At 32.3% G+C, this 21,110-nt stretch overlaps 1 protein-coding gene across 4 annotated transcripts in view; it reads left to right on the plus strand.

Annotated features, from left to right (window-relative positions):
- The first annotated feature begins 1,460 nt into the window (after positions 1–1,460).
- LOC105334296 (sodium- and chloride-dependent glycine transporter 1) overlaps positions 1,461–21,110 on the plus strand; it is a 35,037-nt gene continuing 15,387 nt past the window's right edge. For 2 of the 4 annotated variants that reach the window (XR_010712142.1, XM_034480130.2), the window contains exons 1-2: positions 1,463–1,920; positions 10,595–10,673. Coding sequence is in view for 1 of the 4 variants with exons in the window: in XM_034480130.2 (XP_034336021.2) it covers positions 10,640–10,673 (34 nt within the window). In the remaining 3 variants the exon portion in view is untranslated. Of the gene's footprint in view, positions 1,921–10,594; positions 10,674–20,847; positions 20,898–21,110 lie in introns of those variants that run through there. The other 2 variants (XR_004603796.2, XM_066079656.1) reach the window with 2 other exon arrangements.

Consider the following 21,110-nt stretch of genomic DNA (forward strand, 5'->3'; position numbering starts at 1 on the left):
ACAGCTCAAAAAAGGTTTTTTTTCTAATCTCTGATGACCTCACACGTTGAAAATTGACCAACTACAGGTTTTTGAACTGTCTCTGAAATGGAACTTGCTCTACCTAATTATTTTGTATCTGATAAAAAATTTCAGCTCCATGTTTTAATTCCTAATATTGTCCGATATTCATGCCGATATGGATTTTTGTTTTTGTTTGTTTTTGTTTGGGGTTTTTTTCCTGATAGCAACAGTTTGTTATTAAGACTAAGAACTCTGTCTCTTGTTGTTAAACTGTGTAGATAGAGCTAAAAGGAATATATGTCAAACAACATCGTCTCAAGCCATGGTCCGGTGTCCGTTTATATATATATCTCTCTCCACCATGATCGTTCATGTTGACCGTGGTTTGCTAAGATTGTCAAACCAATACCGGCCGTTTATGTTATATTTCCGGTAAATCGCTTCAACTTTAATTTATTTTGAGAAGTCATGATAATTAACTGACAGCACAATAATGAGCAGTTTTCATATTTTTATCAGACAAGTCGCGATCAGTGATTATTTAATTAATTCAACTTAACAATAACTTTTCTTAAACTTGCAAGATTAACAAAATTATGATTAATAAGCTACTTATCTTGATTTGACAGAAAAAAATATTGTGTTCAATACAGATACAAACACTACACAGAAACTTTTTCGTGGGTGTGTTTAGGGAGTATTGGACATTTATGACGCATTCGCCGGCGTAACGAGGAATCTTGACCCGGGTTGAAATTTGACCCGGATATCATTTTTCAACGTTGAAAAATTGATACCAAAAGTCGTGAAATTATACCTGGGGTCAGTTTTCAACAGCTTGAAAAATATTTTTCAAACTTCTAAGGACATCGACACGTTGAAAACTGACCCTGTTGAAAATTGACTCCGACTTCAGAGTTTTGAACTGTCTTTGAACAGAAGTGTAACTTGCTCTTCACAGTTTAATTGTACATGTGTGTACTTAAAAGTTTCGGTTTCAAAACTTTAACTCTTTCATACTATCCGCTATATTTGCCGTCTTGGGTAATTTGACATTTCAAAGGTGGATTTTTCTTTTCTTTTTCTTTTATTATACTTTCATGTTAAAAACTGAAATCTGATTGGTTTAGACGCAGTTGATAATTTGTTCTATTACCCTCAGCGTTAGCAACACACTTGGCAACGGGTAACACAACGAATTGTTACATGCGCGTAAATTATGCGCGTACAGTTCGCCGTAGAATTCACGTCATTTCTATACAAAAGCAGAAAAATTTCTTTAAAATTAAAACATTCAGTATAATAAAATAAATAGTGCCTATTTGGGAGGATAACAGTTGAAATTGACACCCCTCGAAAACCATTGTCAACCTCCGCTTCGCGTCGGTTGACAATGGTTCTCTCGGGGTGTCAATTTCAACAGGCACTATTTATATAATGATACACTGTCCACTAACGATATTATGTTGCATTAGTGGACAGAATGTTGACCACTAATGATATAATTTTATCAAACCCGGGTCAATTTTCAACCCGGGTTAACATTTTTTGTTACACCGACATAATCACCATTGTTGAAGTAGTTTTAATTCAACCAACATTATTTCATATTCTTTGTTGTTCTAAGGTATAATTAACAAACCCACATATTCAACTTAACAATAAATTAGTGATTCAATTGTGCTACAGACCATAATAGCAAATAGTCTTGTGTTGTCTATGGTTTAATTTTAAAATTCTTCAGAAATATTTTTTTTACAAGCTAACCACTTTGAGTTTAATATACCCGGTAATCATTTTTGGTACAAGTTAACTATATCTGGTCAATCACTCACTTCCTGTCAGCCTTACTGACCAGTCCGGTCTCACTTTGTCAATCGTCTTCAATCTTGTTAGATGCGTGCCTCGAACCACTAAGTAAGTCTTTTTTATTGAAGTAATTGCTCAAATTTGTTAGTATTAAATTGTATTTTTGAAGTATAGTTACAGATGGAAATTTATTTTACAGATAAAACATTCTTAAAAGTATGGCACACCATTATGGTCTTTAAAGTAATTTACAGTTAAAGGTATAAAGTTAAATTCTATATTTTCCTATTTAGTAATTTGTTATTTCTATTTGTCGTAGTTTTTTACCAATATTATTCATGACGGCAACGTTTCCACACAAAATAAAATATGAAACCCGTGTGACTTTTGTTTGCGTTGTGCAAGGTTAGCTATCTGCCTGCACCAGGCAGAATAAGTCTTATGAATTGGACCTTTTTCATGTTAATAAAATCCCGCTAAAAGTTTATCAATAATGTTTTAATATCGTAAAATTGCTTTTCTTCAAACTTTCTTCAACTAAAAATATTTAGCACAACTCCTTTTTGATTAATGATAATCAATTTGGATCTTCAGGTAAACAGACGAAGTCATAAATGGTATGTATTTTGTCTGCATGCGACTATTTCAGTTCAAGTAAAAAGGCAAAATATCAGGGTAATGTCAGAATGGTGTATTTTAAAGGACAAAATACATGTATATGATCAAATAACCCCCCCCCCCCCACCAAAAAAATAAAAAAATTAACCAATTCTTATGCAGTATCGTATGAAAATCAAATCAAATATATATATATAATTTTATATTAAATTATATCATATTATATCATTAAAGGTTGCAAATCCATCCACTAATGCAATTAAAAATGTGTGCAAATGTGTATCATTAGTGGTCAAGGTAGTCCTTATTTCTCATTTTTTTTCCCATATCATTAGAGGTTACGGTTTTTGACCGCTAATGATATAAATCTAAAATTATATCATTAGCGGACGGTGCTACAGAGCCTTTTAGTGTCTTTTTATCATAGTAACAACGACCAATAAAGTAAACATTTTATTTCATTATTATATAATATTTCATTATCCATTCATTAATGATTTATCTCCAATAAACAAATCTTCATTTTAAGTATCATGTATGTTGCATTTCAAATTCTCATTTCAAAATTGAACTGGAAAAAACCTAATAAGAAATAAAGACATTATGCACACACTTAAGAGGAGTAGATTGTCGGGGCCATAAAATGTCATTTTATATTCCAACAATTTAACATTTTAGAAGCATGATACAAGTGCGTGAATTTGTGGCCAAAGTCTCAAATTTAAACAACACATTTTGTTGTGACTAAAATGGCTCAGTGGTTAGAGCACCAGTCATTATGTTAGTTCATAGAACTAGGGTTTTAAGGTTTTGAGTTCAATACCACCAAAACATTAGGATCTACATTTTTTATCTTATGTTAAAATATTTTAAACTGAATATAGATAGAAATTTTACTTTTGTAAACTTGTAGTATAACATATTAACGAGGGTGGGGGGTGGCTGCCATATTAAAGCGTTTTTATCTCTACACAAAAAAGATTTTCACTTTAAGGTTCTATAACTCTTACATTGTACTGAAATTGTCTTTTGAAAAAATGGAGATAATGGTATTGAACATTATTTAAGGAGTCAATTGATGGTAACCAATGGGTACAAGATGCCAAAAAATCATTTTAGCTGTTTTTCAGCACCTTTTTAACTTTTCAAAGGGAGGTAACTTGTAAAACTCCAAATATTTTGTTCAAATATTTTCTTTCTTTTCTTTTTTTTAAATTTCACCATCGAAAATCTTTTTTAATGCTCAATCTTTATTACACATGTATTGATTATTATCATGTTAAAATTTGGAAATAATCTTTTGGCTACTTTTTTTTTTCTTCGCATATTTCCATTTGTGTGACAAATTTATTTTTGGTAAAATTGTGATATTTTTCTTTCTAACAAATAATGTTAAGTTTTTGTTATTGTGTTAACTTTTTGTGATGTATTGGTATGTTTTTTGCCTTTGTTAATATTTCATATATTTTTCATAATTTTTTTTTTGCATAATGTGCAATTTTTTCAGAAGCAATAAATGATAAAATTAACGACGATTGTGATCTGGTCTTTCGCATCAAAATGTAAATTAAGATTATATGAAACATTTCTGCAAATTTGGTGAATTTTAGAGAAATTTTGTTTTGACCCCCCAGCCTCCTTTAATATACTTAATTGAAAAAAAAAATTGACATAGTATTTTACGACTAAACCAAATGGGCATTTGCGCTATCTTATCCCCCCCCCCCCCATATTCTTTAATTTACTGATTATGTAGATATATTAATATTACGAAAAACATTTTGCAATTTCCATCTAACGAGGTTTTCGCAAAGGTGTTTTGCAGAAGTAAAGAATCCATTACATACCAATATGTTTTTAAACATATATTTAAAAAAACAATTCTCATTTTAAAATTATGCTTTTTTACCTATACATGGCCAGATCATTTTACCATTTCAATATTGCATTATTGACAATAATAATACAATATCGAGTAAACATCGAACGTATATCTATCACTGTGCTATGTCGACAAAGTCAACTTTGCATAGATACATTTAACTAAATTAATATGATATCTAGTAAACATTGAATGCATCTTTATCACTTCGTTATGTCGACAAAGTCAACATAGTATAATCGACAATAGATACAATATCGAGTAACATCCCTTGCATCTTTATTTCTGTATACAGGGTTATTTTTGCCCTTCTACACTTGCAAACGATTTCGCCCCGTCTTGAATTCGCTCAGACACAAGTGTGTTTTAAGAGGGATAATTTGAGACATTGCATTTCGCCCAGTTTATAATTCGCCCGCTCGTAACGAGGGCGAAAGGGGCGAAAAAAAAAACGGGAGCGAATATTTTCAAGCTGTATACAGTTTATTTTTCATTGTGTTGACACTGTCAACATCGCATGGTTGAGTGTTGATACAATACCGGCCGTATTGAGTAAACATCGTTTGAATCTTTATTACTTCTTATGTCGGCGTTGTCAACATCGCATGATCAACAATGTTGATACATTATCGAGTAACATCGCATGCATCTTAATTTCTTCTTCTATGTCGATATAGACAACATCGCATGATTGACTATGGTAATACGATATCAAGTTAAATCGTGTGCATTTCCAACACTTCTTTATGTGAACAGCGTCGACACTGTCGGCATTGAAAGATCGACAATGTTGATAAGGCCAAGCAATGACACTGTCAACCTTGATTTTAACCAAGTCTTCTTTATAATCTAAATGCTGTCTGCTAGCATTCAAAGAAAATAAAGAAATTTATGTTGTGTCACGTTGTGACAATGTTGATAAGGCCAAGCAATTACACTGTCAATATTTATTTTAACCAATTCTTCTTTATAATCTAAATGCTGTCTGCTAGCATTCAAAGAAAAGAAAAAAGAAATTCACGTTGTCGACAGACCAAATGTAAAAAGGATTGGAGGTAATTGATATTCATTATCATGTTGTGTATACGGGATTTTCATAACCTGGAGTTATCGTTCGTAACACGAGTTATCTCTCCATTAGAGCAGGTTTACGCTATTTTACCACTATAAACAAACGTTATAATAATCGTTTTTGTCTCGTTTAATCTGTTATTGGTGTAAATTGGCAATGTAAAAAGACAATTATGCAATTAAAGGATGATGTAATAATGCAAAACAGTTCGGAGATTTGAAAAGAATAAATTGTAGCAAAGTGCAAGTGCGGGGGGGGGGGGGATGTTATCCAAAAAATCTTGACAAACCGTGAAAATTCTAATCCTTGTGTGTTGGGGGAGGGGGTATAGCGAACTGCGTACCTTTAATCATAACTTCGATTTCACTATTCATTTCCTTCTTTTCACAGATTCATTTCAATTTTTTTACATGGATGGTGCTCCCCAAAAAGTGTTTGGGGGGACTTTATGTTTATTCACGTTTTAATATTTCAATTCAATTTCTTTATTAATAAGTTAACTGATGAAAACTATCTACTGCAAGAAGATGTGGGGGATGGGGGCTCCCTGCCTCCCCCTCCTTTATGCTACGCACCGGCAACCTACCAATAATTATTGCTATTGCTTGCGATGAAGTGCGTACATGTGGTTTCAGCTGATACATGTGCATTATATTTTCCAGTGAAGTGCCGGACATGCAAAACAATCATCAAGACACATCTGACCACCTCTATAAAGAGAATCTTGTTATTATATTAGTAGGTCGAAGTACAAATATAAGCATTATACCTACATATCTACACTGATTATTGGCGGTCGTTACTATATACTTCCACTTGATCGATTTCATTTAGAGTAATTATTGACTAATTTCGATTTTATCATGCGAATTTACGAGATAATGGATAAAAAACATTCGCAACCTAGCTTTTGCGTAATTTTTCGCATATAATTTGCGATCATGTTTTCATTTAAAGTTGCGTTACGATTTTGATCGACAACATTCACGTTTATATTTATATTAATAGTTCATTCCAAAACATGGTTTTCATGTGTATGGCTTATTGATATTAATTTTGCTCTTGTGCATTTTTTTTAAATCAGCTTTAATATTTTCTCGCACTTTACCATAATTTGTTTGCTACAGATGGCACGTATATAAAGTACAACTCAATTATATAAAGGTCAATGTAATAAATGATTAAAGTAATAAAGGTACTAAAAGTAAAACAAACAAACAAACAAACAAACTTCAAAAGGTGTGTTTAAGCAGTCTCATCAAAGGCTTGAAGGAAACAAGTACGTCTTATTTTAAACCGAAAACAAATTCTTATTTCGATGAAATCTATATAATGATATAGCACTGAGCTCTAATTTCAACACTGTCATTCCTCTTAACCCTGTAATATCTATTTAATACAATGAATCTGTTTTGTTGAGAAATTCAAATGGATGTCATTGATTAAACATCGTACATGACAGATACAGCTGCCTGAATTGATGACCGTCGGTGCCTGGTTAGATACCAATACTTACTGCGTCTATATATGTTTCATGAATGCATGGCATTTTGAACGAATACATCTTAACAGGCTTGCGCAAACTTTGTATTTTGAAAAAGTCTGTGTGTGAGAGGGGGAGCAGACCGACCTAAAATCATGACGAAAAACAATTAAAAAATAAAAATCAACTGATCAGTTCACAAATTCCCAAAATCCAAGCCCGTTAAGTTGGGGTCTCGTACATGTATGTCTGAATATAATCAGAATTATATATATGCGTAGTTTCCCTATATCATAGCGTTGTGCTCAGAAAAAAAACAAGGACAGTTTATTAAGAATTTATATTTCTATATTTGATTTCTAGAAAAAAATAGATTTTCAATTCCATCCCTTTCTAAAATTCATAACATCTTTCATTTCTGCGTATCAGGTGAAGTTAAGTTGTTTTATAGGGATATCACTATTACCACCATCCATCCGTTAGCTCTATTAGCTGTTAGCTCTAAAATCGACAAAAGCAGTAATTGTTCGATAATTTAAGAATCAAAATGTCTTTCATTCGCAATGTATTCCGATTGATCAAAAACATCACATGTACATCACATTATAAATGTTATTGATTGTAATCAAACGTATTCTTATGATATGCTGATTTTAATTTTTTTTTAAATTTTAATTAACTGTTGATGTTTTATGTTTTCAAACATTATAAAAAAAATTGTCGAAAGAAAAGTCGTACATATATTTGTAAACTCCCGCACTGCTTAATCATCTTTGAATACCCGGAAGTAAAGCATTGTTGCAACCACTATTGAAATAAAACCACTATTGAAATAAATTATTTCAATAGTGGTTGGGAATGCATTTCATTAGAAAAATTACTTTGCAACCACTATTGAAATAAATTATTTCAATACTGGTTGGGAATGTATTTCATCTGAAGAATCACTTTACAACCACTATTGAAATACAACCACTACTAAAATAAAATATTTAAATAGTATTCCGGGGTGTATTCCATTTTGAAAATCAATTTACAGACACTGTTGAAGTACAACTACAATTAAAATAATTTTTTCAATCGTAGCTTAGAATGAATTTCTTCATTAATTTTTCTTTGAAAATTTACATTTTTTTCTTTACATGTCTCTTTCTACAAACATATCATGTCCTATGATATTGTATATTATTTGCACAATTGTGAACATCTTGTAAATTGCTAGAACTTCTATTCAAACCCCCTGTATATTGAATAATCATTCATTGATAAATATTATTATAAATATCACTATTAATATAAATTATTTCAATAGGGGTTGGGGGTTACTTCACTACGACCACTATTGAAATATATTATTTCAATAGTGGTTAAGGATGCGATTCATTTCAACCACTATTGAAATGATTTATTTCAATAGTGGTTGGGGATACCTTTCATTTCAACCACTATTGAAATAAAGTATTTCAATAGTGGTTGATGATGCATTTCAGTTTTATTTCTATTATAATGTCTGTTTGAAACGCTTTCCTTTCTGCTAGGGGAGTTTCTTAAGAAAAGAAATATGCCTTATGAGATGATGAATTCCTTTTTTATTATGATGTTCTTTGATTTAACCTCTATATAGTCATGTTTCCCATACCACCTGTCAAAGTTATTTAAGTGTTATGCACAGACGGAATAATAGGCATTAAAATAACATCCTACCACTATTATTATTATTATTATTTCAATAATGGTTGTAATGAACCGCATCCTTAACCACTATTGAAATAATTAATTTCAATAGTGGTTGTAATGAAACGCATACCAAACCACTAATGAAATAATTTATTTCATTCAATATTGGTGTTAATGAAGTACATCCCCAACCATCATTGAAATTGTTAATCTTAATAGTGATATTCATTATTACATAAATCTATAATGATATATAAGCTATACATTTTTTTTAATATGCAGAGGTTTTCAATAGAAGTTCTGGCAATTTTACAACGTCTGTCTTCTAGTACAAATAATTTACAATTTCCATAAAACATGATATATCTATAGAAAGAGAAAGGTAAAGAAAAATATGAAAAAAAATTCTATATGTTAATCTGCGAGGATTGGTTATTTCTGCACAACAGTGAAAATCCTAAAATAAGTACATTTACATCATCGTCTTGATTATTATTACCATAAAATATGCAAGTCTTTATTACTTTAATTGTGTATTTGGATTGTTTGTTAAATAAAAACAAATGTATATGCATGTGTATCTGCGAGAATTAGTTATTTACTTCTACACAGCAGTGAAAATTGTACCATAATTGTGTATTTGATATTATTCGTTAGATTTATTGCATTTCATTATAATACATCACACATGTTAATGCACCAAAGACAGAAGCATTTCCTCTAGTGCAGGCATTTTGTAGGTTATTTGCAAAATGCATACTAGGTAGAGATGTTTGCAAATATGATATACAACTTCTTTCTTCCCAAATGCGTTACATAAAAGTAATTACATAGTTATGATTATAAGTAATTCATTCCCATCTACGATTAAAAACAATAAATTTATTAGTAGTTGAACTTTAATGGTGTCTGTAAAGTAGTTCTTATCATGAAATACATCCCCAACCTCTATTAAATCATTACTTCAATAGTGGTTGTATTTCAATAGTGGTTGCAAAGTTATTTTTCTAATGAAATACGTCCCCAACCACTATTGAAATAATTTATTTCAATAGTGGTTTTATTTTAATAGTGGTTGCAAGGTGATTTTTCTAATGAAATACATTCCCAACCATTATTGAAATAATTTATTTCAATAGTGGTTTTATTTCAATAGTGGTTGCAACAAAGCATACCTGCTGTAAGGGGCAGATAACTCTTTCAGTAACGATAACGCTAGTTTATGGGAAGACTGAACACTACCCGTGTGTTAAACGTTGACTTTCTCAAACGGGTGACGCTTTAACACGCCCCCTTGCTTCAATGCTTCAGTGATCTAGTTTTCAAAGAATTTTCTGTTTATTCCACCTACTACAAAAAAATTATTTAAATGGATTTTATCAAAGATTTAATTATTAAACAAATGAGGAAAAACACATAGGTGTGTAGCTAATAAAACTTCAAATTACGTTAACTATCAAAGAGTTACGATCCTGATGATGCGATGAAAACAGAACGGTTTGGTTCAGTTTTTATATGTATATTACCAATGGATTAATTTTGTTTAGTCAAGCCAGTTTTTTGGAAAGCTACATGTATAATTACTTGAATGTGGGTAAAAACTCCGGTTACGGATGTGGCTCATACCGTCGCGGTTTAAACATGACTGCAGCAGTGACTGCAATGAATTAAAGCAAGCGCGCAATTGTCCATTTGTCCAAATATTGTAAGTCTTAACACCGTTCGTTGAACTAATTGGTTTTAAAAACGCGTACAGTCCACTGACTTCTGCAGCTGTTGACATTGCAACAAGGGACGCTGTTTTCAGCGCACTTTATACGACATGTTGCTCATGTTATACGACATGTCTCAAATAGAGGTTCGCATAAAGCTATAAACAACAAGGTGTAAAGGAAACAAGGAATCCGCCTTGTCCGTATTGTAGATTGCCCAAGACGGACCTTGCTGAAGTTTGCATGATGAGTCACAATTTTATTAGTACGCGACATATTTGTATATGTATATCTTTGCTGCGTATTCATTGTATTTATTTTTTCATTCCCATGTAAAGGAGTGCGCACCCTCAACTATTAGTTGTGAAAGATTCACGGATTGAATGTCAGTTCACCTTGACAGATTTAAATCGACAGGTAAGACCAAGTTTTCCATGCTTACAATGAATTTTGTATATTATTGTACTTTCAAACACTAGTAACATATATGATTATTTTATCGGCGCAACATTTTACCTGTTGCTTTTATGTCCGACAATTGCTTCTTTTTTTAATGAAAACTGGTGATTTCTTACTTGTAGTATTGTGATGTATGTATACACGGTTTTTTTCATGGTTTAAAAATACCGCGGATATGATTTGATAAGAGAGTCTGCTCCCCAGCTGCATTTCACTAGAAACAATGAATTGAATATTAACTTTTCAACTCATGCCTTTCATTAGGTTAAGGTTATTTTTTTAAATTATATTTTGGTAATATGAAATGAATTATCAAATCCAATATGATTTATCATTTAAAAAAATTGTTGTATAGATAAGATTACGCGTTATTTTGATTTACAACAGTACATGATACAGACAGTGGCAATTATATTTTATTGTACTTACCTAAACAGATTCCTGTTTCACGCGATTTATTTTCCATACATGAATTCAGAAGTTTGCTGTCAATGCAATGGGGGGGGGGGGGGTGCATTAGGTTAATGAATGACCTGTTTTAACTGGTCCAGTTCTCCGGGGTCATTTTCATTTTTTATCCATCACACAAATGTTCTTTCGCTGGCAAGGACAACTAAGAGGTATTTCGACGAATATTCGGTATGCTGCTGTGAGAAGGAGATACCGGAAATTTTCTTTTTTCCTTAAATGACCATTTTCGAGAAAGACATGTTATAAATGGCTTCAGATATGTATCAAAATATGACAAAGTCATTTTGTTTCGTGATTGTTTCAAATCCTTTCTTTAAAAGGATATGATGGATTGCCTTGATCAACATGTTGCATTCTTTTCGGGAGGGGGGGGGGGGGTGAGATTGGTCAATTACAGGTCTATGCGACCATCATTGAACTAACTGGATTTCTTTACTAATCCTAACTTACATCTTTGCGCATTAACAATTATGAGCATAGTACGAATTCGTTAAAAACTTCACAGATAGATTGAAAAGAACTACAAAATGGCCATCTTTATCAAGCTTCTTGAAGTGTCAATGCCTCGATATTCATAACTACGAGTCTCTGTAACACAATATTTTAAATTAACCAATGGCACTTCTTGTAAGATATTTTTGGCCGCCAACAAACGAATTGCAAGGATAACTTTTTAAAAGATTTATATTACCGCATACCGGGTATTTACTGTCATTAAACTACCAGACTGTGCACTGCATCTATACATTTCAGACCGCTGGAATTTTTTCTTTCTTTAGATATCTATTTCCACCTTGAGGTGATTTTATAGAACAACATATACATTGCAGGTGTCACTACAGTATTAAATTTTACTATATATTCTTACCAAAATTGCACAACTTTATATACAGATTAAAATATCAAAACGAACTTCTGGAAAAATTCCTCTTGACATCTTTTTCAACAACGCTTCATTTACAATTTTCTAGCAAAATACACACGTGCATCCAGCAAGGCGTGAGACTTTGTTTACCTCGAAGTTACACATGTGCTTGAAAATCAAGCCCGGGCCTTTTCACCCGCCTCCGGAAACAACACGCATCAAAAATTCAAATGACCTCGCATTATTACAAAAATGGGATAGTTAGACCTCTTACACATTGTTTTTCAGCTCATAAAAAAATCAGCTCCTGTCGCGTGCGGAAACGCCCCGAATTCAAAGGAAAATTCGGGAATTATTTTGGCTCAGCCATGTTTTGACGTGAACCTTCAGTGAAATACTGTTATGACACCTTGAATACACTTTTTTAACATGATTGAAACAGGGGTTTTCAATTTCTCCTTCAGGAACAAATAATTAGAAACTTCACTATCCAAAAACCAAGCCCCTGTTTAAATAACCTATACCAAAATATCATAAATTTTACCACAGATGTCATTTCTTCACTCGTTTCTCTAAAACCCCATACAGTGGCATGTTTTCATATAAAAATGACTATTCTTGGTCCACTTTTCAAGATCGGTAAGCCTATAAAAATTGTTTATTAGAAGAAAGTTTGGGGCAATTAAAGCGACAATTACATGTATGAACAGTAGTAAACTGAATCAAGGTTTTTTTTTAATGGATTATTTGTATAGAATTTGGTACGATATGTTAATCTATTCAAAACTAGCATAAAATTCGTGCGCCATAAATTGCAAGTTTTTCGAAAGTATTGTATACATGCATCACAAACCTAGGAAAAATCACGGACTGCACGAATTAATCATGAAGATGTCAGACTACTTGGCAATTTCTTTTTAAAACTAACGTACTGAAGTACATTAACATTAATTTATTTAGTTTTACCTACTTTTTACCAATAAAGAAATAAAATGTTAAAGGAAAGATGTTAATATAAACATTGAAATGCCTTCTTTTCAAATGATGATTCATGCGGGTTTTAAAGATAGCGATCATTGCAGAAAAATATTTATAACCGGTTTACATGGGAAATATATTTTTTCTGCAATATCGCTCTCTTCATATGCCGCATAAATCACCAAAGAAAGCATTTTATAGTTAAAAGCTGCATGGTCCGATTTTTTTTGCAATTACAGTATCAAATAATTTTCCATACAAACTATATACCATTATTAAATAGTGCCTGTTTGGGAGGGTAACTGTTGAAATTGACACCCTAAAACAACCATTGTCAACCGACGCGAAGCGGAGGTTGACAATGGTTTTCGAGGGGTGACAATTTCAACAGTTACCCTCCCAAACAGGCACTATTTATTTTATTATACTGAATGTCTTAATTTTGAAGAGAATTTTACTGCTTTGATATAGAACTGAAGTGAATTCTACGACGAACCGTACGCGCATAATTTACGCGCTTGTAACAAATCGTTGTGGTACCCGTTGCCAAGAGGGTTGCTAACGCTGAGGATAATAGAACGGATAATCAACTGCGTATAAACCAATCAGATTTCAGTATTTAACATGAAAGTATAATAATGAAAGTTACATGTATGCATCGATTTAAACAAATCAATCAATTTTCAAAAAGATTTGGTTTATTTTGAATTGCCAAAACATTTTGACATTTATTTATAGCGAATGTCAAGTCGTAATACAATCTTACCAACTTTGACATCGGTGAGGAATGTTAATGTGGGGTGAAATAACGAGGTACTTTTTATGTAAAGTTTGTTATGTAAAGCTTCTTGACCGAGAAAACAACTGCAATGTCTATTATTTATGGAATCCAGATAGGGCCATGCAGTTCACTATCGCATCATCGCACCATCGACTTATGGGCCGATAGTGCGATGACGCGATAATGCGATGACGATGAAGTGATGGTGCAATGACGATGAAGTGTTGATGCGATGACGATGGAGCGATGGTGCAATGACGATGAAGCGATGGTGCGATAGCGCGATGACGATATTGCGATGGTGTCGACCGTATTGTGCATGCGCAATTTGAACGAGAAATGGCGACATACAGTGAATGAATGAATTACATGTATATATCAGAAAACTACTTTACTCGGTTGGTGAACTTGACTCTCGAGTAATAATTGGAAATAACAAAGAAATCACGCCCTTCTTGCCAGACATATAGATATATAGAAGAGCTTAATAATAGTTTAGTATATAAAGATAACAAATCAATGAAATAAAATCGCATGATCGGGCATGGTATTTAAACGGGGATGGCGATAATTCAAATTTTCATATTTTTGAGCAAATTCTCGAGCTTAAAACTAGCTTATTTCCATAAAATTGTGACTTAAATTAGATTTGATAAATAATTAAATAATGTGTCTACAGTGGTTGCACACCCCTCCCTCTTTTTTTGAAAGTGCACAGAGAGAGAGAGAGAGAGAGAGAGAGAGAGAGAGAGAGAGAGAGTACAGGTATAAGTTTTCTAATTTATCTTTTTCATACCAAAGTGTGATACATATGTATAGATTTAAGATATTTATTTTATTGAACTTTCATACATGTATATTAGAATAAACATTACACACAAGAATTTAAATTAACAGTATTCATTTGATTTATACATAAATTTTTTAGATATAATGTGCATATTGTTCCTTAGAAAGCATATGTTGTAGTTTTACAAATTGCTTTTATAACGGAGGGAAATAAAGAAAACGACAGAATTAGACAGGGAGGGACAATAAGGAGAGACAACAGATGGTGATTAATGTTCCAAGCATTAAAATTTAGCTTTCAATGAAGAATCATATGGATAATAATTACAATTTCTCAAAAATACATTTTTCTGTACAAACAGTCGTCTGATTATTGCTTTGGTATTGATTCTCTCTCTCTCTCTCTCTCTCTCTCTCTCTCTCTCTCTCTCTCTCTCTCTCTCTCTCTCTGAGATTGAAAGTACATATTAATTATGAAAATTCAATCATTTTATTTACAAAACAATGTATCCTGCATAGTAAAATAAAAACACTAAAGATAAATTAAGACAGCAGCCATAAGACTGGTAATAGAAAAAGTAATGTATTTAAGAGAAAATGCAATTGATATCCATATGTTTCTTCACGGAAAGCTATATTTTAATGATTGGAACATTAATCACTATCTACATTTAATATTGCTCACAATTTTTAAAGGAATAACCTCAATTTGATCTAAAAAATTTGCTCAGATATATAAAGATGTGAATTATCGCCCTCCCCGTTTTAAAACCATGCCTGATCAAGCTATTTTCTTTTATTGTTTTGTTATCTTTATATATTAAACAATATCTCATATATATATATATATATATATATATATATATATATATATATATATATATATATATATATATATATATATATATATATATATATATATATATAGTATTACTTATTAGGTTAGTTACTGACTCACTACGGAAATATATTGGGTTGATCAATCTCATAGATGGCGAGGCGAAGCCGAGCCTTCTATGAGATTGATCAACCCAATATATTTCCGTAGTGAGTCAGTAACTAACCTAATAAGTGTTTTGTTTTCTCGAGGACTATCAATCTTCATATTAATTCACAAATAGCGATGATCTACGCAAAGCCATACATGTACAAGATGCCTAACATCTCGTCCAATTTAACTCTTTTAAACTCTTCAAAATTTTCAATCTCACCTTTCAAATACTCTTTCAAAATCTTTGCTTCACCCATGTTTACTTACAATGTTTTGTTGCTATTCAATTTTAAATGTTTTCTCCCTTCCCTCTGCAGAGATTTGAGCAAATTTCGCCGCTGCCATTTTGTTCTGCTCCAGACAAAACAATGTGACGTATATATTCTAAGGGCAACTACTCTAATTTTAAAGAATTTCAAAGGGCAACTACTCCAAATACTTTAAGAACTTACGGTATGCAGTTTATGTACAAAATACTATGAAATGTCGAAATGAGTAAGCGAAGCGTCGACCAATGACGGCCATATTGCCTAATATTATTTCTCACAGAACAAATATAGAGATATATGAGGCAATCACGTGCTATGTTTAAACCAATGAAAATGTGACATTTCAGTCCAAGGGAAAACAAATATATATATATGAAATCGCGCCATCGTCATTGTATTATCACGCCATATCACTATCGATGGTGCAATTATGCAAAAGTGAACAACATGACCCTATCAGGTTTCCATAATTAGAGCCATTTTAACAAGACCTTGGACCTTTGGTAGGACGTACAAAACAAGTTAAAAATGACGCTGTTTCAAGCGAAATATATGGAGCGCCATAGCTGCCTTATTGTCAATTTCATATTATATGAATTGGTATTTCATTTATATGCAATAGTAATATCATTATATGCAGTGGTAACATCATTATATGCAGTGTTAGCATCATTATATACATTGCTAACATCATCATATACTGTGATTACATCATTATATTCAGGGGTAAAATCTTTATATATGAAATGGCATTATCAATTACATCATTATATTCAGGGGTAAAATCTTTATATATGAAATGGCATTATCATTGGGGGTTGATTTTTAATCAACTCTCCTATGCAGTCACTCTGGCAAACCGAAAGTGAAGCAGTGTTTGGACCTAAGCACAGATTATCAAAGCTGACAAGATTTAGTTCTTGAAAATAATCGATAAATTCGATGTAATGTATCTTGAAGCATTGGTTTTTAAGAAACTTATTTATGAATACCTTGAAAATAGTCAGATGTTAAATAGTACGAACAATTTAGATATTTTTGCAGTCGTATGTATTCATACGCCAGAGTTCGATAAAGTCTCGTTCAACCATCGGCTGTCTCCGTAAATCTCCGACAATCAGAGAGTCATTATATATTTAGCGGTCGCGTCATCAAGCTATCACGTGACCTGGTGTACACATTCTCTTGCTTGTTGGAGATTAACGGAGACAGCCGAGCATCTGGTTGAACGAGACTAGAGTTCATTATTGTTTGGATCCATACAATTATTTGAATATTTCGATTACTTATACAAAGTTTGATGGAATCAATTCTATCTTTAATCATTACACAACACGATTCATACGGGGTTTTTCTCAAAATTCTTGTCGGAAAAGTCCGAGAATTCATATTATAAAAACTAGACTTTGACCCCTTGCGTGCACAGTGACATCGCATATCGGACATTTAGAAATAGGTTCATCGACACACCTTATTATTGACATTTACATAACAAAGCTATGTTTACATCTACAATGTATAATTTCTTCTTTTTCTTACGGAAAAATATAGTCAATTCATAGCTCTATAGAAACAGCCAATCTGAAATTTCCACGCCCCATTTATCGATTGGTCGAAATCTACAGCGGCTGAAAGTGACAGGACTGAAATTGACACGCCCTGTTTATCGATTGGTCTGAATCTACAGCGACCTAAGTAAACTCACGGACTGCACGAAATAATCATGATGATGCCAGACTCAAAGTCTCGTACTTATGTACATTAACAGTAATTTAGTGGATTTTACTAACTTTTCATAATCAATTTATCAATTAGTTAAAGAAAGATTTTAATATAAACAATAAAATGTTTTCTTTGATGATTCATGCGGGTTATGAAGGTAGCGATCATTGCAAGAAAAATTAACATTATCCGCTAACGCGGGTGATGTATTTTTCCTGCAATGTCGCTACTTTCATATCCCGAATGAATCACCAAAGAAAGCATTTTATTGTTTAAATAAGCCTACAATAATGCTATTAATTTCACTACACTTTCCTTAGTTTGAATAACCTAACTGTGTCTCGGGAAAGGCCCCTCCCTTATACCCGTAAAGTAGCAGAAAATTGCAGAATCGCTCCGGAACGATTTTGGAGAAAGTTAATGAATGATGTTGCCTTGAAAATGACAGTCAAATACATCACAAAAAAACCTTTTTGAGACTGCAAATACCTTTCAACTAAAAATTTTAATCCATAGAATGGAGGAACTCAACACCTTTTCACCAACTTACACGTATATTCTTTGTAAAACTGGGTCTGAAGGACATAATTCATTTTTACGATAAAACATATTCTATCTTCACTCTCCTAACAAATATAATGTAACTTTTTTGCATGTAATCAAATATTTTTTGTCATCACGAAGATGAAAGTAAGTGCTTAGTTGAAATGTATATTTGTTATTTTATACTTTCTCTCATAAGAAATCATTAATTTATATGATCAGAATATATAGCAAAAGTCCAATGAAAATTTACCCCTATTTGTATTATCATTTCTGAGTTTATTCATGCAGATGTGATATTGTGGAAACATAAACTAAAGATCCCGTTAGCGTGAATGCATTGCGCAAGCGCAAGATTGTAAAATCCAAAAAATCCAGGTGATATTCGGAATTTTTTGAGGAATTTTCGTTGATTATTAATTAGCGAAGCTTAACTGAGAAAAAATAAAAACAAATTGGTAATCTTCAAGTACCAATGATGTTTAAAATATATGAAACAAAAGACAGTATTCTTCCGATTTCTCGGTACTAAAGACTAAAAATTCGAGTCTATTATTTTAATATAGTAGTATAGATGTGCATAATTAAAGACAGATTATAAACTACTTGCCAAGCAAAGTAACATGTCGTTGATTTTAAAATGAATAATAATCGATAAAATCAATTCTCGTCAGTACTTCAGTACTTTGATTCTTGAAAACAATCGATACATTCGATGTAATGTACGCTAAAGCATTTTTTAAAGGAAACTTATTTATAAATACCTAAGAAATAGTCAGATTTTAAATAGTGCGAACAATTCAGAAGTTTTTTGCAGTCGTAGGTTTTCCTACGCCAGAAGTTCAATATAGTCTTGTTCAACCATCGGCTGTCTCCGTACATCTCCGACAAGCAGAGAGTCATTCTATATGTAGAGGTCGCATCATCAAGCTATCACGTAACCTGGTATCTGTAACTTGTAGGAGATTAATGGACACAGCCGAGCATCTGGTTGAACAAGACTAAAGTTCATTATTGGTTGGATCCATACACTTTTTGAAATATTTCGAATACTGATACATAGTTTGATGAAATCAATTCTATTTTTAAATATTATACAAAATGATTCATAAGAGGTTTTCTCGAAATTCTTGTCGGAAAAGCCCGAGAATCCATATTATAAATGTGCGTAATTCAGGTAGAGATTATAAACTACTTGCCAAGCAAAATAACATATCCTTGAATTTAAGATAAATAATAATCGATAAAATCAACTCCAGTCAGTACTTCAGTACTTTGATTTTCAACGTTACCGACTTTGTTCCTGCTGCTAAACGAGGGATTTTAAAACAAAGTAACTCATCAATCGATAAAGTTAATGTATTTTTTTTGTAAAATATGTCGTTTCCAAAAATATATGTACATATTGTTCGACATCGTTATAAGCAAGCCGTGCAATAATGTATGAACCAGCGATGTACGGACAAGTTTGTTCCAAGCGCCACGGTTTATATGGATAATATTAAATGATTTTAAAGAGCAAAGTAACTCAATTTAAACGTTTTGAAGAGGCAAAATTAGTTTTATTTATTAAGTTCCAAAGGATTACATGGATATTTAAAACACGCTAGCAAGTTGAAATCAAATTGTTCTATGTTAACATCAAGATACATAAAGTGATCTACCTAACTGTATGCGTGGATCTAGAAGCAGAGGAGGTATTAAATTTCTGCAAAGTACAATCATTTTTTGAAATTTATTTTACTTTTAAAATTAAACGCGTACTCTACTAAAATTTTATTCGATTTATGACACATTGATGTATCAAGAACAGATAATCTCTCTCTCTCTCTCTCTCTCTCTCTCTCTCTCTCTCTCTCTCTCTCTCGTGAATTCAAAACATACGACATGTACACTGTCACAATGAACGCGGCATCTTTTTGAAAATAAAACTGGACCTCTTCCCCATTAAAACTTTTCAGCGAGAACCAGTTTACAAAGCTTTCACTGCAATACATAAAGGTTTTACCACCATACATAATGGTTTTAAAACACCATACCATGATGTTAGTACTGCATATTTAATGAACTTCTCACCTAATGTCAAGAAGTTGCACTACATAAAAGGATTTTGCAACTGCACATGAAGAGAGTACCAGATAACATAACGATTGAACAATAGTTCATTATGAGTTCATCTCTGTATGAAATTAGTTTATCATATCATTTAAAGGTAGAACGTAAGAAATGAAATGAAATAATGAAATGATTTTGGGAAAAACCTTTTTTTTTTGCTTGTCAAGATTTCTTATGATTAGTCTCCCCCCCCCCCCCCACTTTCAATTTGCTTCCGACGCCACTGCTAAAAATTGAATTAGGTCTGGTTTACAACAATGGCACAATGTCGTTTGTATATGTCACGTGGTTGGACTAGCAGAAACATACTGTGGGCGAGGACATATTGCAAAATTACAGAGCAAAGACATATATTTTCCATAAGTACAGCTACATATGGTTTGAGTTTAAATGGAAAAACCCACGGCGTCCTTTTGTATGATTATGAAGGTACCTCACTAAAATGAATGCACAACTTACATTGTACGTCCTTTTACATCGAGGGTATCTGTGCATATTAATCAGCCAATCAGATAAAAGTTAATACTGAAAGCATATCAACATTCACGAACTATCCTACAAATCAAGACATACAATATCATACTATCGAGATGACCCTGGTCTTAAACCCCAGTTTGGAATTTTCTTCTCTTTTATGCATAGACTTGTGGAAACCAAGGTATTATTCTTGCAACGTGCAGTGATTTTACCATCTTTTTTAGAGATTTGATAAAAAGTATAACAAAAGAAATGTATTGTCAGTTTTGTGATCTATGTTTTCGAGATGTTAAAGATAAAACCAGCTAAAGTTGATAATGCATGATTGACCAAAGGAAAATATGAAAGATTTTTTTGGTGTTTGTCGGAATCAGATGAAAATCAGCATTGTACA

The sequence above is a fragment of the Magallana gigas genome, chromosome 3 (assembly GCF_963853765.1).
Source record: "Magallana gigas chromosome 3, xbMagGiga1.1, whole genome shotgun sequence".
In the NCBI taxonomy this organism is placed as follows: Eukaryota; Metazoa; Mollusca; class Bivalvia; order Ostreida; family Ostreidae; genus Magallana; species Magallana gigas.